The sequence below is a fragment of the Bubalus kerabau genome, chromosome 2 (genome assembly GCF_029407905.1).
Source record: "Bubalus kerabau isolate K-KA32 ecotype Philippines breed swamp buffalo chromosome 2, PCC_UOA_SB_1v2, whole genome shotgun sequence".
NCBI lineage: Eukaryota > Metazoa > Chordata > Mammalia > Artiodactyla > Bovidae > Bubalus > Bubalus kerabau.
The window spans coordinates 124,508,994-124,526,394 of record NC_073625.1 but is presented as its reverse complement, the minus strand read 5'-3'; the positions used below and the strand labels follow the sequence as shown (position 1 = coordinate 124,526,394).

At 40.8% G+C, this 17,401-nt stretch overlaps 1 protein-coding gene across 12 annotated transcripts in view; it reads left to right on the top strand.

Annotated features, from left to right (window-relative positions):
• Positions 1-17,401, top strand: part of TPRG1 (tumor protein p63 regulated 1) — a 363,442-nt gene that overhangs the window by 249,273 nt on the left and 96,768 nt on the right. For 11 of the 12 annotated variants that reach the window (XM_055568735.1, XM_055568727.1, XM_055568733.1 and 8 more), the window contains one exon: positions 16,043-16,219. The exons of the other annotated variant lie outside the window; for it this stretch is intronic. In XM_055568735.1, coding sequence (XP_055424710.1) covers positions 16,043-16,219 — 177 coding nt within the window. The remainder of the gene's footprint in view (positions 1-16,042; positions 16,220-17,401) is intronic. 12 annotated transcript variants of the gene reach the window in all.

Genomic DNA, 17,401 nt, shown 5'->3' with positions numbered 1-17,401 from the left:
CCTGGGAGCAAAGCAATGTTGAGGCCCAGGAGATCAGAAACCATTTCTTAGGTTTAGGGTGCCACTGAGTTCACTGGTCTCCAAAGCAGTGCCTGTGTTCACTTTCACACCTGAGTTCATATTTGATCCTCAGACAGACCCGCAGGAGAAAGCAAGGAGGGGCTATTGGCTTCATTTTATGGATGAAGAAACCCAAAGATTAAATGACCTATCTAAAGGCAACCGCGTATTAAGGGTCACAGGAGGACCTGGCTTCACGGGACCTCTCTCCCGGCCAGGTTGTCTTCGCATCGCTCTGCTCTTGCTGCCTTTTGTGATTTTTCATCTCCTGACACAGTCATCACCACAGTTTAAATTGGTTAAATGATCTTTGGGCCTGTGTCTTGTTTCTGTGTGGATTGTCTGTTGTTAGCAGGCAGGAGGACTGAGATTTGCTGGTCAGGATCGAGACCTTTTCCTCTTTTCTTCTCCGTACCTTTCTGGTCTTGTGCTGTCCATTTGATCTTATTTAGTCTTTTCCCCAGAATCAACTAAAAAGTCAGATACCTGTAGGGAATGGTGGCTACTGCTGTTGGCCTAAGGTTAATGGTGCTTCATCTTGTCACAGTCTAATTAGGAGCACTGAACTACTTTTGTAATGAGCAGCACTGCTGCTAATAATTTAAAAAATAAAAGCCAAACAAAACAAAACAAACTGTGAACCTAGGGATTGCTGAACATTTCATTCATGAATAATAAATGTGAAATGCAAATGAACAGCCTGAAATGTATCTCCTACCCAACCCCACTCATTTTTGCATACTTCCATCTCTTCTAGACTTTGCTCCTCAAAGTGTGGTCTTAGAATCACCCCAACAGCAGCAGCAGTACTTAGGAGTTTGTTAGCAGTGCTGACATGCAGGGCCACCCCAGTCATGCAGAACCTGAGTCTGCATTTTCACAGGGTTCCCAGTTGGTTCCTGTAATTAACCTCTGGGAAGCATCAGTCTAGGTCACTTTCATGCTCATGCTTTGAGGACATCAGTGGATTCTCACTGCCTACGTGCCCTTCTGTTGCATCTTAAAGATCTTACACTGGCTACGAACTTTACACTAGTTCCTCTTCATCCCCTGATATAGTGCTGTGTGCTCTGCTCTCTCACTTAGGACATGCCATAGACTGAATTTCCCCTTCCAGCTTTATTTATTATTATGCCCCTTAGTAAGTTCTATCAGTCAAATGGCACTGCCTGCTGATCCCCTAAAGTTACTGACACAATGCCTTGGCCTCATGATTGTACTCATCCACTTTATCTGGTATGCTATCTCTCCCTCTTGTTCATTCAGACCTTTCCTGTCCTTCAGGGATACTATGCCCATAAAACCTTTCCACAGTGATTCAGTGAGAATAATTTTCTCTTCCTTCTCTGTGCTCACCTTCTACAACATAATATAGTTCATTTTGAGGAAAGCACTGCTTAAGTCAGGGCCTAATTCTGACTCACCTTTGTCCAAACCCATCTCCGCCCACCTCTCAGTACTTGGTACAATGTCTGACATGTGGTAGAGCTCAGAATCCAATATGGACTTGACTTGCATCTAATTCGGGTAGAGACATCTACTGCTTGAAACTCTTCACTGATACCATCCATCGAGTCCTGCCTCCATTACCCTGGGCCTCCAAGCAGCTCAAAGCCCAGTGACACTTCCTCCATCCTTGGGTGAAAGCAGTCAGGCTGAAAAGGGCCTCAAATCTATCAAGGTGGTAATGACCTGTGGCAAGACTCTGGCAGCAACAAAAGCACCTCTGTCGCCAGAATCCATTTATCCTGGGTCAGTGTTATCAACAGCCACCTAATTAAACATGTTGCTTTTCTCTCTAAATTCCTCCATGGCAGCAGCCTCATTGAGATAGCTAATGATCCTGAGTAACCTGAATTACAGGACAGGGAGGGCATTTAGTTACTGCAGTCACAAACATACTTGCAAGTGTTTTTGTTTTTCCAAGACTGCTAAAGAATTAAGGAGGAGTCAAGAAAGGCCAAGAGGTGGGATAAAGTCTGATGCAGCTACATGCCCAGCTCCAACACTTATTAGTGATGTGACCTTGGTATGTAACTCTCTTCCTCTGAGCCTCAATTTTACCACTTATAAAGTGGGTATGTGAAGAAGGATATTAATTTAAGAATTCAATCATTTAATATATATACAATGCTTACACTAATTTTTTGCCATATAGTATGTTCCACTTTCCTGCATTGGAGAAGGAAATGGCAACCCACTCCAGTGTTCTTGCCTGGAGAATCCCAGGGACGGGGGAGCCTGGTGGGCTGCCGTCTCTGGGGTTTCACAGAGTCGGACATGACTGAAGCCACTTAGCAGCAGCAGCAGCAGCATGTTCCACCCAAGAGTTTGCTTTTATAATAATAATAATTATTATTAATAGTGACTCATGTTTGTATACATTTATGTGTTTACTGAGCTCCTTACATAAGCCAAACTCTTCCCTAAATGATGAAAATAAAAAAAAATAAGTAAGACAAAATTTCCATCTTCAAGAAACTCTCAGTCTTGTGGGCAAGGAGAATGTGTAAATGAAACGCAGCACAGTATGATACTTGCTGGTACACAATCTGGCAAATAATTTTGTGGGACTGCAGAACTCACTGTGTCTGTATTGTTGACATAGGTCAGGAGGATAACCAGGATTAAGGAAGGAAGAGAAATTTCCAAAAAGATAGGATGGGAAAGAATATCCCAGGAAGGAGGGGAATCTGTGCGATAACTGAGGCAGGCTCAGGGAACCATAAGCAGCTCAATGTGGCCAGATTACAGTGAACAAGTCAGAGGACTAAAAACAAGCTAGGAAGGCTTGAAAGGAACCAGGAAGAAAAGAACTTCAAAGGCCAGACTAAGGAGTCTGGATCATGTATTTCATTTTGGAGTCACAAATTAGAGAGCCATAAGCCATTACCACCCTGCTCAGTTTTTTTAAAATTTGAATGTGTTCAGTTAGAGCATACGCTCGCAGTTTGCCCACACCTTGTCACTTCCCATTGCCTTCCACTGGCTCCTCTTCATCCCCTGATGCAGTGCTGTGTGCTCAGCCCTCCCACTCAAGATGGCCAACTGTATGCATCTCTTCCAATCCCAGCTCTGTGACCTCACCTTGCTATCCTGAAATCAGTCATGACAGAAGAATTTATACCAAGGAAATAACATTGGGGCATCATCATTATTAACATTATCGTTTTAGAATATGCTTACCAAATGCTTATAAGCATTTCTCTCTTATTGAAAGATATCACATAAGATGTTCACATTATTAGAAAGGCAATAGATTCTGGAAACAATTGCCCGGTAACTTAAACTTGTTGTTGCTGTTCAGTGGCTAAGTTGAGTCCAACTCTGCAACTCCACGGACGGCAGCACACCAGGCTTCCCTGTCCTTCACTGTCTCCAAGAATTTGATCAGATTCATATCCATTTAGTCAGTGATGCCATCCAACCAGCTCATCCTCTGCCGTCCCCTTCTGCTCCTGCCCTCAATCTTTCCCAGCCTCAGGGTCTTTTTCAGTGAATCACCTCTTCGCATCAGGTGGAGGTTCAGCTTCAGCATCAGTCCTTCCAGTGAATATTCAGGGTTGATTTCCTTTAGGATTGACTGGTTTGATCTTGCTATCCAAGGGACTCTCATGAGTCTTCACCACTGGAATTCAAAAGCATCAGTTCTTTGGTGCTCAGCCTTCTTTATGGTCCAACTCTCACATCTGTATACAACTACAGAAAAAAACCATAGCTTTGACTATACGGGCATTTGTTGGCAAAGTGATGTTGCTGCTTTTTAATATGCTGTCTAGGTTTGTCATAGCTTTTCTTTCAAGGAACAAATGTCTTTTAATTTTGTGGCTACAGTCAGCCTCCACAGTGATTTTGGAGCTCAAGAAAATAAAATCTGCCTCTTTTCCCACTTTTTTCCCATCTATTTGCCCTGAAGTGATGGGACCAGATGCCATGATCTTTGTTTTTTGAATGTTGAGTTTTAAGCCGGCTTTTTCATGGTCCTCTTTCACCCTCATCAAGAGGCTCTTTTTAAACTTAGTCTCAATTATTTAGGGGACTGCCAATATGTGTTTTAGTAAAGAAAACAAATAAGACCTCAACCTTAATATGGAGGCTATCAATCCATTTAGTCCATTTACAGTCCATACATATCAATCCATTTACAGCTGTTATACAAACAACTATTATAGTCTTTTATGAATAAACATACTGCCTGATTCACAAAGAGGAAATTTTTTCAACCCTCTGGGGTCCCTGCTGCTGCTGCTAAGTCACTTCAGTTGTGTCCGACTCTGTGTGACCCCAAGATGGCAGCCCACCAGGCTCCCCCGTCCCTGGGATTCTCCAGGCAAGAACACTGGAGTGGGTTATCCCAAAATTCCCTGATGTAGGGAAAGTAGGTTTGGTCTAGGAAGAGTAATCAATGTGAAGAGAAAAGAGCTTCTGCTTCCACTATATGTTCAATAGAAAGAATTACCAAGTTTAAAAATTACTGTGGCTTCTGAAATGTTGTGCTATGTGAATTAATAAAAATGAAGACCTCCAAGCAAATCAAATTACCAGGGAAATTGAGAAAAATTGTATAATGATGAAAGGGTCAATCCTTTCATCCAGGAAGATAGAGCAATCTTAAATGTGTATGCACCAAATAATAGAGCTGGAAAATATGTGAAATAAAACTGATAGAACTGAAAGGAGAAATAGACAAATCCATGATTATCCAGGAGACTTTGAGACCATTCTTTCAATAACTGATATAAAAATGAGTGGAAATTCAGCATAGATTTAGAATAATTTAACAATACTAAGACCCAATCAACAAAAATCTGATTCTCTGAAAAGTTTAATAAAATTCACAAACTGCTAGCAAGAATGACAAAGAAAATTTAAAAAAAGGAGAAAAGGAGACACAAATTACCAATACTTGGAATAAAATAGGGTGTATCACTACAGACCTGATAAAAAACAGAGACATAATAAAGAATTATGGCTAACAATTCTACACATATAAATTTGACAGGTTGGATGAAATGAACCATTTCTTCAATACACACAAACCACCATGACTCACCCAAGATGAAATAGATAATTTAATAATTAGGGAACTAAATTTGTAATTGAAACCTTCCCCCAAAGAAATATCTGGGCCCAGGTGGTTTCACTGGAGAATTGTATTAAATGTTTAGAGAAGAATGAATACCAATTTACATAATCTTTTCCAGAAAAGGGGCTTCCCTCATAGCTCAGTTGGTAAATAATCCCCTGCAATGCAGGAGACCCCAGTTCAATTCCTGGATTGGGAAGATCCACTGGATAAGGGATAGGCTACCCATTCCAGTATTCTTGGGCTTCCCTGGTGGCTTAGCTGGTGAAGAATCTGCCTGCAATTTGGGAGACCTGGGTTTGATCCCTGGATTGGGAAGATCCCCTGGAGAAGGGAAAGGCTACCCACTCCAGTATTCTGGCCTGGAGAATTCCATGGACTGTATAGTCCATGGGGTTGCAAAGAGTCAGACAGGACCGAGTGACTCACTTTTTTTTCTTTTCCAGAAAATAGAAGAGAAAGGAACACTTCCTAGCTCATTCTATGATGCCAGTTTTAACCTGATACTAAATTCAGACAAAGACAGTACAAAAATAAAACTGCAGACCAATACCCCTCATGAATATAGATGTAAAAATTCTTAACAATACATTAGCAAACAGAAATCAACAATATAAAAAATGTAAGTATATACCATGATCAAGTGGGGTTATTCCAGGGATGCAAGGCTGGTTCAGTATTAGAAAATTAATCAGTGTCCTCCATGATATTAAAAGGCTAAAGAAGAAAAATCAGATGATCAGATCAATTGATGCAGAAAAAGCATTTGACAAAATTCAGCACATTCATTCATGACAAAAATAGTAAAAAAAAAAAAAAAAAAAAAACAGAGGGAAATCTTTTCAATTTGATAAAGAAAGTCTGCATAAAACCTATAATTAACATCATACTTTTGGGAAAGAGATAATGTTTCCTCCCTAAGACTGGAAACAGAATGGGTATGTCCACTCTCACTACCAACATTTAACATAGTTCTGGAAGTTCTAGCCAGCATAATAAAGCAAGACAGGAAATAAAAGGCATACAGATCCAACAGAAAGAAAAACTGGCCCTAACTGCAGTAAGCATAATTATCTATGAAGAAAATTCCAAAGAATTACCAAAAATTTTCCAGAACTAATAGATGAGTTTAGTAAGTTTGCAAGATATACAATCAACATATAAAAACCATTTCAATAAAAATTAAAAATAAATTTTATTTCTATGTACTAGAGCAAAAACAAATAAAAATACAATAACATTAATAATGACTCAAAAAAGGGAAAATATTTAAGTGTAAATCTAATAAAATATATACAGGACTTACATGCCGAAAGCTACAAAATGCTGATAAAAGAAACAAAGATCTAAATACCATATCCATAGATTGAAAGGATCAGTGTAGTAAAGATGTCAATTCTCCACAAATTTGACATACACATTCACCATAATTCCTTTCAATCTTAGCAAGATTTTTGTAAATATAAATAAAACTATTCTAAAGTTTTTATGGAAAGACAAAGAAATTAGAATAGTTAAAACAATTCTAGAAAAGAAGAATAAAATGTTTCTCATTGGCAATTCCTATTTTCTCCTACATAACTTCAGCCCCTGACCAGAGCTGATTGGAGAAATAGAAGCTAAACTCGTTAGCTGCTGTGGGACCCAAAGGAATAACCTGGACTAAAGATCCCCCTACCTTCAGAGTCTGAACTGGGAGAATTAGGGCTACAGAAGCCAGGTAGTTATGAGAGCAGATCTGAAAATTCATGTATAGTCAGGACTTAGGATAGAATTAAAGGTCACAGGCAAGGTAGAACTAAAAAGGAAAGTAACATTGACAGTGAGCAGAAGGAGCACACCAATCAGTTGGAAACAGATGAGATGTGAGAAGGATACACAGGCATCATGAGACAGCTCCCCAGAGAGTAAATTTCATTCCTCGTGACTTTCCAGGTTTCCTAAAGCCCAACTGTGCTTTGGTTCCTGTTCTTGAATTTCTGTGGGATTCCTCAGAGTATTTTTATAACACATCTCTTCTTCCTGGACTTGCCTGATGTGGGCTGTGTCTCCTGTACCCAAGGAGATGAAACTATAATAATACATACAGTAAGCAAATATCTCTCCCGTTTAAAAGAATAAAACAATGGAGGTGGCAAGATGTGAGCATCTGTTGTATCTTGTCCCTCTGTTCTTCCCTTTCTGCCGCCTCCTCAGAATTAGTCCTTGTTCTCCTGCCAGCTTCTTTGGCTTCCGATCAAGTGAATCCCCTGAAGTAAATTTGGGGGAGGAGGGGAGGAGAGAAGCCCCCCAGGGGGTGGGCCTCTTGTTAGCGCCTGGTGTGCCCTGGAAGACAGAGCTGTTCAACAGCTTTTCAGTCCTTGTGTGGGAAAGAGAGAAGGATGGAGTGTGCCCAGAGTCTTCTCTTTGTGTGGCTTTTAAAATATCCTCTTACTGACTGTCCTGTGCTAGGGAGGGCACATTTGCCTGTGGGATAGGGAAAGTAAGTGGCAGAAGCCGCTAGGGGAAGTGTACACGGCCTGGGCTGGGGGTCAGATGGCTCTGTCATTGGTACTAGATGCACATTACTTTATTGGGGCTTGGTTCCTCCACCTGGAGAGTGGTGATAATAACCATTTAAATGTGAAAGAGTTAGTCAATCAGTCGTGTCCGACTCTTTGTGACCCCACAGACTGTAGCCTACCAGGCTCCGCTGTCCATGGGGATTCTCCAGGCAAGAATACTGGAGTGGGTTACCATTTTCTTCTCCAGGGGATCTTCCTGATCCAGAGATAGAACCCAGGTCTCCCATATTGCAGGCAGATTCTTTACTGTCTGAGCTACCAGAGAAACCTGGTGAAATACGAAGTATTCACAAATTGCAAAGAAATTGTGATCATTTCTGTATATGATGTGGCCTCTGCTTAAATCTCCTTCCACTCTCCTCCTTGTTCCCTATGCCTTGGTCATGTTGGCTTCCTCTTTGTTTCATAAAACATGATGGATCCCATCTTTAAGACTTTGTTTTCCAGGAAAATCATTGACCATTGTTGTTCTTTTTTTTCTGCAATCAACTCGTGGTGGTGGTTGTTCTTTAGTTGCTAAGTTGTGTCTGACTCTTTTGCGACCCCATGGACTATAGCCTGCCAGGCTTCTCTGTTCATGGATTGCCCAAGCAAGAAAACTGGAGTGGGCTGCCATTTCCTTCTCCAGGGGATCTTCCCGAACCAGAAATTGAACCCGAGCCTCCTGCATTGGCAGGCGGAGTCTTTACCACTGAGCCAGCAGGGAAGCAATCAGTTGGAGCAATATGAAATTTCATGGTAGGACTTCTCTTACTCAGGGGGAAAAAAATTGTGGATACATGTTAAAGACATATTGAAGAAATGACTAAATATTCCTGAGACCCTTTTTTGTGCACCTTCAGAGAATCATCTGTACCTTGCAACCTGTGGTTTTCCAACACTGAGACCTTCACTAAACAGCAGGGAATGAAAAGTTGATAAGAGTCTCTTCTTTAAGGGCATCAAATAGATGCCTGAGGTTCCTTCTCCTCATGCCTGTGGACAATGGGCTGAGAATCCAGACATCTGAGTCTGTGGACTTTTCTTCTCATTGTCCAGCCTCCTCACAGCATATGAACTCTTCCTTAGGCAATTCCTCCCCCTGAAACATTGTGGAGAACTGTGTATTATTTAAGAGCTGAATGCGTTTCTCAGTATTCCAAGTAGCTAAGCACAGGGCCTGGTTCATGACTGGCTGCATGGGATAGTGGGAAAAAAATGAACCACAGGAAGTCAAGTCAGGGGAAGGGAACAGAGAAGGTTTGTGGACATCGGGTTTTTATTAGAATACTGTGTTTACTTGAAGGGTCCCCTATTTTAAACAAATTGGAGAGGCCTGGGGAGAGAGTAACCAAATGATTGAAAGAATTGCATGTGGGTTATTTAGCTAAAGGTTTTATAAGACTTCACTTAACTCAGGGGGAGGGAAATTGCTTTGCTTCAATGCCATGCATTTTTCATCTGTTTGTGTTTGAATAGCAAACCCAAATTGGATTCTCTTCAGGGCCTGGAACCCCAGTGGGTGCTAGGGAATATGTGTGGAATGAATGATTTAGTGTTTTCCTTCTGAGTTGCTGATTCCTGACTAGCCAAGATGCTGTCTTCCTCTTTCAAGGGCTGGTTATGCTAAGAGGCTGGAAGGACACAGGAAAGAAGATTGATTTATAAATCAGGTACAATCACTCTATTCAATATCTGGGAAGATGTCTCTAATGAGTTGGGTATGTGTGTATATGTGTGTGTATAACTGTGTGCATGCATATTGTATGTATTTGAAGGAATAATATAAGAAAATATTTTAGGGAGAAAGCTCTTTTCCAAATAACAAATTGATCTGACAGCCCTAAAAGAGCTGCTGAGAGTATTGTTAGGCATAGGGCAGGGGCCACTGGCAAGGCATCTGGGATGGTTTTGAGTAACACGGTGGGGATCCTAGAAGCTTGCTCGGATAGGTCCTGCCTGTCATTGCTGGTTCGCTGTTGCCCTCTGCTGGCCAAACTGTTGTAGTCCCAGGAAACTGCAAATCTCCCTAAGCAACTAGGATCTTGGTTTCCATGAAGTCTGGGCCCCTTCCCCAGCAGAAGGAAAATGCAGTTAGTGCGGAGGAACAGCGGTGATGGGAGGATGTGGCCAATCCACTGCCAGCAGAGACAGGCTCTCATCACTGAGGGGATGAATCTTATGATTCTAGCTTTTTATTCCACATTCTCCTCATTTGCTAAGACTTTGCTCTCTCTTTGGCTCTGTGCTGGGCACAGCGAGGGAACCCACACAGGGCTCAGTCACTGTCTCTACACCAGAGGGTCTCCCATCAAGTTTGGGGGAAATGGAAAGACAAGTATAGAAAGCTGTGACTAAGGCCACAACTGAGGCACTGCTAAATGCTTGTGTGTATTTAAAGAGCGTGTGTTCAACTCTTTTCGACCCTATGGACTGTAGCCTGCCAGGATCCTCTGTCCATGGGATTCTCCAGGCAAGAATACTGGTGTGGGTTGCCTTTTCCTTCTCCAGGGGATCTTCCCAACCCAGGGACTGAACCTTCATTTCTTATGTCTCCTGCATTGAAACGTGTGTTCTTTATCACTAGCACCATGAGAGAGATGCAATCTACTAGGGGTGAGGGAACTGAGGGGAAGACACCATTAAACAGACAGAATTTAATATGAAAACTTTAAGGACAGGTGATTTTTACTTATTTTTTAAAAAATATCTTAATATTACTCAGCCACACACACACACACACACACAAATGAAATAATGCCATTTGTAGCAACATGGATGGACCTAGAAATTGTCATAAAACCTAGCGATGTCACTAAGTGAAGTAAGTCAGAGAAAGACAAATATCATATGCTATCACTTATATGTGAAATCGAAAAAAGTGATACAAATGAACTTACTTACAAAACAGAAATAGGGTCACTGACATAAAAAACAAACTTATGGTTACAAAAGAGTATAGTGGCAAGGGGATAAATTAAGAGTTTGGGATTAAAATACACATAGTACTATACACAAAATGAATAGTCAACAGAGACCTGCTGTGTAGCTCAGGGAACTACACTCAACATCTTGTGGTAACTTATGATGGAGGAGAATGTAAAAATATGTGTGTGTGTGTGTGTGTGGCTGAATCACTTTGCTGTATACCTGAAACTAACACGATGTTGTTAATCAACTATATTTCAGTGAAAATTAAAAGCATATATCTCTTTTATCATATGAGTAGAGCATTTATCATAAAAATTAAACTTTGATTAATGAAAGCATGGGGCCTCCCTGGTGGCTGAGACAGTAAAAAATCCACCTGCAATGCAGGGGACCCAGGTTCAACCCCTGGGTCGGGAAGATCCTCTGGCGAAGGGAGTGGCAACCCGCTCCAGTATTCCTGCCTGGAGAATTCCATGGACAAAGGAGTCTGGCAGGCTACAGTCCATGGGGTCACAAAGAGCTGGACACAACTAAGTGATTTTCATCATCAATGAAAGCATGAGAAGAAACGAAAGTCACTTGAAATCCTACCACTCAGAAATGATCAGTGTTCGCATTTTGATCTACATATTTTTTTGTCTTCATTGTTACAAAATTGGAAGTACACTGAAGGTGCTACTTTGTATCCTGCTCTTCCTCATCCTTTTGGTAGGAACATTTTCCCAATATTACTGGTTTATTATTTTTTGGAAATGTGCTATTTTATGGGGGAGTATTTCGATGTGTGAACCAAAGGATGAGATTCTTCAAGCAGCATAAGGCAAAGCATATAGGTTGTACTACACAAGAACTGTTAAATCTTTCCAAAAAATTTTTTAATTTTTTATTGGAGGATAATTGCTTTATAATAGTGTGTTCTGCCATACATCAATAAGACATAGGTATACACATGTCTGCTCCCTCCTGAACCTCCCTCCCACCTCCCACCCCCTCCCAGCCCCCTAGGTTGTTGCAGGGCACTCGCTTGAGCTCCCTGTGTCATACAGCAAATTCCCAGGGGTTATCTGTTTTCCATAGGGTAATGTATGTGTTGCAGTGCTGCTCTCTCAAGGAATTGCTACTTCTTCACTAATTCATTCCAGAACTATTTTGGGGAAGCCTACTACTTTGGAGACATAATGATAAGATCTGACTCTGTGACATTTGCAGTATAGGAGAGGAGACTGACATTAATTAGATAATCACAGAAATAACTATGAAATTGCATCTGGGATAAGTGCTGGGAAGGATAGATGTGAAGTTTATGAAAGTACATATTAGAAACAGGAGAAGTGGTCATGGAGGTGGGAAAGCTTGCCAGAGTAAGGAGTAATTGAGCTCAGCACTGTAGGCGTTCAGTAGGTAAAGAAGATTAGGAGCAACATAGCTGGCAGAGGGAATAACACAGGCAAAGACCCTTCAGTAGGACCAGGCATGGCGAGTCCTGGAAACTGAAAAAAGATCCCGGAGAAAGGGGTGCAGAGACTTGGCCTGAAATGACACTGAAGAAATAGGTAAGGTCCAACTGCAGAACCTCAGACTAGGTGATTTTTTTTTTTTTTTTTTGGTCATTTCTCCTAAGAACCATGGAGAGATATTGAAGTATTTGAAGCCAGAGTTAGAGTAAGGTCTTTGGAGGTAAAGACCAAATTTGTTTTAAAATGGTCTGCCTCATTGCAGTATCATGATGAGGCTGGGAAGGAACTAAAACGTGTAGATAAACCACGTCCAGGTGGCTAATAGCCCAAGCCCACTGAGAAGGTAACTGCAGTTGTCCAAGCAGGAGATGTGGGAAGAGTGGATTAGAATGTTGAAAGTAGGATGGAGAGAAGTGAGTGGTTTTGAGAGGTATTTGAGGAGTAGAATGTTTAGGACTTAGCATATGAGGTGAAGAAATGAGAGAAAAAAAGACTCCTAAGTCTTGGAGTCTTTAAGGAGGATTTCCCCCTAAGATAGAGAATGCTGGAAGAAGTCAAGGTTTGGGGGGGATGGTCACGGATGCTGTTTCACAGAGATAATGATTCCAGGATGGGTATAGACCATCACATCAGCTTCTTCCAGAGGTGGCTTTTACCACACTTGTACACCACGCTGAAAAGTCCTTTATTTGAGTGTTCGTGGTCCCAGGGAGAAAGCTAACACTATGCCTGGATTTGCTGTCTCCATACTTATTTCAGGTCCTTGAACTACTGTTTGCTCTGTGTAAAGCATTGGGCAAGTCATTTATTGTAATGGTCTCTGGACCTTAGTTTTTTTATCTTTAAAATGAAGCTAATAGCATCTAGTCCAAAGGATTGTTGGGAAGATTAAACAAAAGTATTAATATTCAAGGGCTTTGTGATCCTCCATGAATTGCACAGAATCATTATTGATATTCTTACTCCTATATTTGTTTTGAACATTACCACCAAACTTAAATTACATTAATACTAGGAATATAAAATTCAGTGTTTTCTCCAAGAGTTCTTTGGGAAGAAAAGGTGTGATTGAAGTCTAAATAAATAAATATACCACCCAGAAGCTAGAGATGGTGGCCCCAAACTATTTATAAGCCTGTGTGTTTACTTGGATTCCAACTTTCCCAACATGAAAATTATGCAGAGTCTGTGTCACAGCAGAGCACTCTGTGTTCCTAAAAAGAACTCTCTTTTTTTTCCCCCTGAATCCATCCTTTACCTTTTAAAATAAATCTCATTATGGAGTGCTGACATTTTCAGTAAAACCTTCAACCAAAATCTGAGGATATTTTAGACTAAAAACAAGCTTGGTTTATTAGGCACAGCTTATAACTTGCTGCTAAGTAGATACAATCTATTTAGAGAAATTTATGTAGATAGCTGATAAAACATTTCAGAATCCTCATCTTTTTCTGTCTAAGACAGAGTGTTAAACAGATTATCGAGACTTCTCTCTTCTCTTGGTGAAGTAGAGTCTTGTAACATTGTTGGAGTGGATGGAAGCCATAGGACCAAGATTTAAACCAGATCTCTTGACTCTATATCACTAACTCTACCTCCATATTCTAGCTGAATGACTTCAGGTGTGATCTTCTTCCAAGGGTGGTGGGGAGATGCAAAGCTAACACTTGTACGTGCATAATGGCCAGAATATAACAAGGCCACAGCCTCATGGTTCTTTCTTTCTATGTCTGTTTCTCAATATTTCTTCCTCCTTCACCTCCCCTTTTCTCTTCTTCATGTATCCTTCTGTTCCTCCCCCCATTGATTTAACTCCTAACTTTGTCTTGCCTGTCTTTGAACTATATTGAGGAAGGGCATATACTGGGTTACTCAAGGTCACCTAGTCACTTACGTGTGTAAGTCACTCAGGCGTGTCTGACTCTTTGTGACCCCGTGGACTGTAGCCTGCCAGGCTCCTCTGTCCATGAAATTTCCCAGGCAAGAATGCCGCAGTGGGTTACCGTTTCCCTGCCAAAAATAGCAACAGCTCCTTTACAAACCACTGATTGAGAAGTTTGCGCTGAATCCTCTCCCCAAACTTATGAGATCAGTACTGGTACTGTCTCCATCTCACAGACAAGAAATGTGAGCTACAGACAGTCTCAATGTCCAGTCTTACAAAGCTTGTCATTAGTAGAGCTGGATGTTTTCACCCCCACACTCAGCCAACCCAAAGGCCTCCAAAAGACTTACGATTGGCAATCAGTTATCACAACAGATATTTATTTATTGAAGACTATTTGACAGGAACAGAGTAAATAGCCCTGTACAGTCTCTGGCCTCATGGAGTGTGTGTGTGTGTATGCGTGCGTGCACACACACACATACATAGGGATGGTTCTTGGACCATAATCACTGGAATTGCCCTAGTCTCTGTACTTCGGTGTCTGTTCTGACTTGTCCAGGTTCACATGGTATCAGTTACTAAACCTCTTCTGTATCATTCCTTCTTACAAATGATGGTAAGATCTGAAAATGAAAATGGATCAGAATGCTTTGAAAAAATGTAATGGGAATACAAGTTTACACAGGAGTTTAAGAAATCTTTGAATGAGGCATTCAAAACATGACTTGGACATTGAGTTTTCTCAGCCTGCTATAAGATGGTGCTGGGCAGACGCCAGACCATTGGATTTGATCCTGAAATTGAAAGGGTGCCATTTAATAAAGTCAACAGGGAAGTAGCATCACTCCTTTTGTATTTTAAGAATAGCACTGAGGTTTTGTGTGAGAATGGATGGGAACAGGGTGACAAGTCTTAGTCTTTACATTAGATTGATGATTTGTAGTGGGAATTCATATATGAATCAATCACAGATCATTCTTTTCACTCTCTTGAAAGTAAAATGTAAGTGTCAGTCGCTCAGTTGTGTCCGACTCTTTGTGACCTCATGACCTGTAGCCTGTCAGGCTTCTCTGTCTGTGGAACTCTCCAAGCAAAAATACTGGAGTGAGTAGGAATTCCATTCTCCAGGGGACCTTCCCAATGTAGGGATTGAACCTGGGTCTCTTGCATTTCAGGCAGATTCTTTAACATCTGAGCCACCAAGGAAGCCCAGTCATCCTTTCCAGTTCCTTAGGAAGATAAAATATGCACTGAAAAAGTTATAATACAGGTCACGCAGTGCTATATACAAAGGCTGTAGCAGAAAGAGAGCAAATGCTGTGGGTGAGAGGAATTTCAGATCATGCCCACTTTTTAAAAATAAGTCATTGCTTTCACTCTTTACTGTTCTCTCTGTTGAATAGATTCTTAAGTCTCAGAATATTTCATTGCATACCCTGAAAGACTCTGAAATCTGAAACAAGTCAACTCAGTAAACACTTACCTAGTGTCTGCTTTGTCTTTGGCTCGTAAGAATCATTTTCACTCATTTCACTGTATTTCCACCACAGGAAAATGATAAAATGAGCTCAGTATGATGGAATAGCTTTGGCGGGAGTCAGTGAACCTAAATTCAAGTCTCCATTTTATCTTCATTCAGCAATTTGACCTTTGAAGATTAGCATAAACCAATGCTTAATCGTCCAGATTGAGTTGAAATTAAGAGGTATTTTTCGTGTCCTTTGAGAAAGATGGGCTCCATGAAGGTTTTCTAGAGAACTGGGAAGATGTGGAGGAGCATGAATCAGTTGACTGCCAATGTGATACAATCTTGCTATTCCCCTGATGGAACCTGTCAAGGATAATCATCTCTGAGCTCTGCGGGCATAAAACATTTTCCTGTGATCCTCGACCTCCCTCCTTCCTTGGTCATGGGGCCAGAACGAGAGAGAGAGAGAGGATGACTTTCTTCAACTCCTCTTTCTTCCAAGGTGATAAACCTCATCATTTTTTTGTGTTAGTAGAGATGTTTCAGTGAAGATGATTTATTTGGAAAGATTATGCCATTGACTTTTCTTCTCTGTGGTGATTTTCACAGGATAGACCACTGGAACAATGAGAAGGAGAGGATTTTGCTGATCACAGATAAGACTCTCTTAATTTGCAAATATGACTTCATCATGCTCTGCTGTGTGCAGCTGCAATGGATTCCCCTGAGTGCTATCTATCGCATCTGCCTGGGCAAGTTTTCCTTCCCTGCGATGTCACTGGACAAGTGAGTGTGATGTCTTAGACTTGGGAAAGTGGTGCAGTGGGGGTGGGGCATGCAGGAAAAACAATCACAAAGTTCAGTTCAGTACTGTAACCTGGGAGAAACCAGGGGAGAACAGGGAAGCTGTAGTTGAATTTATCAAACAATCCTGAGTTCCTACTCTATGTCAGATGTTCATACATCTGGATACAATTTTAACATTTCACAACTCTCATAGTACTTTACTATGAGTACCTGACAAGTGAATGGTTGAATGTAAAGTGGAAAGAGCTGCAGGAACATGGAAGAAATGTTACTGACCTAGTTCATATGACAGAGATCAGAAAAGCTTTCCTGGAGAAGCACTTGCAGTATTTGACTTGGGGTAGGAGTTGGTCACAGAAGAACAAAAGCTTAAGAATATGCCAAGCAGAAGGAAGAGAGAAGTCAAAGAAATGAAGGTGGGAAAAAGTGAAATGCCTCTAGGAAATTAAATTATTCTCTAAAGCGTAATGGACAGAACCCATGAGAGCTAATAGCACTTCTTGAAAGAAGTCTCTTTAGAGATTTAGTGGAGGGGACACCAGCTCTCTTGGAGATACTGACAGTTTCCAGGAGACCTGATGAGGTTTACGGCAGAGGATGCTGAGCTGAGTAAATTCTTGAGATGGGCTCAGAAGGAACTGAATTTCTTCAACATTTGAAGTCTGAGCCGGAGGATAGCCATCTTCCTCTGAACTGTAAGCTCTTTGAGGGCACATATCTTTGATTATTGTCATTATTGTTCTTTAAGTACCTGGTTATTGGGCCTAGTATGTAGTAAGAACTGAAAAATCTAAAATACTGAAAAAAGGCATAGATTGATCAAGTGATTGGTTTTCTTTTCATAAAGAATATCATATCAAAGTCTTATTTTTTATTTCTTTTCATGGACGCTAGAAACAATTGATTCAGTTCACTAACTTTTTGAACTGGTGGATTTTTCAATATCATATGCATATTGTAAACATATATTTAAATGTCATAAAAATTAGTTACTGTCAGCATTTCTCTCCTATCCCAAACCTTAAGTTTTCCAGAATTATCTCCATAGGAGATAATCAACAGTTTCATGTTTTTTTCTTCCCCTTTGAGAAATAGTCTGTAAATATACAAGGATAAAATTGTCTTTCATGCATATATGTATGTTTTTGTATATTTATAATA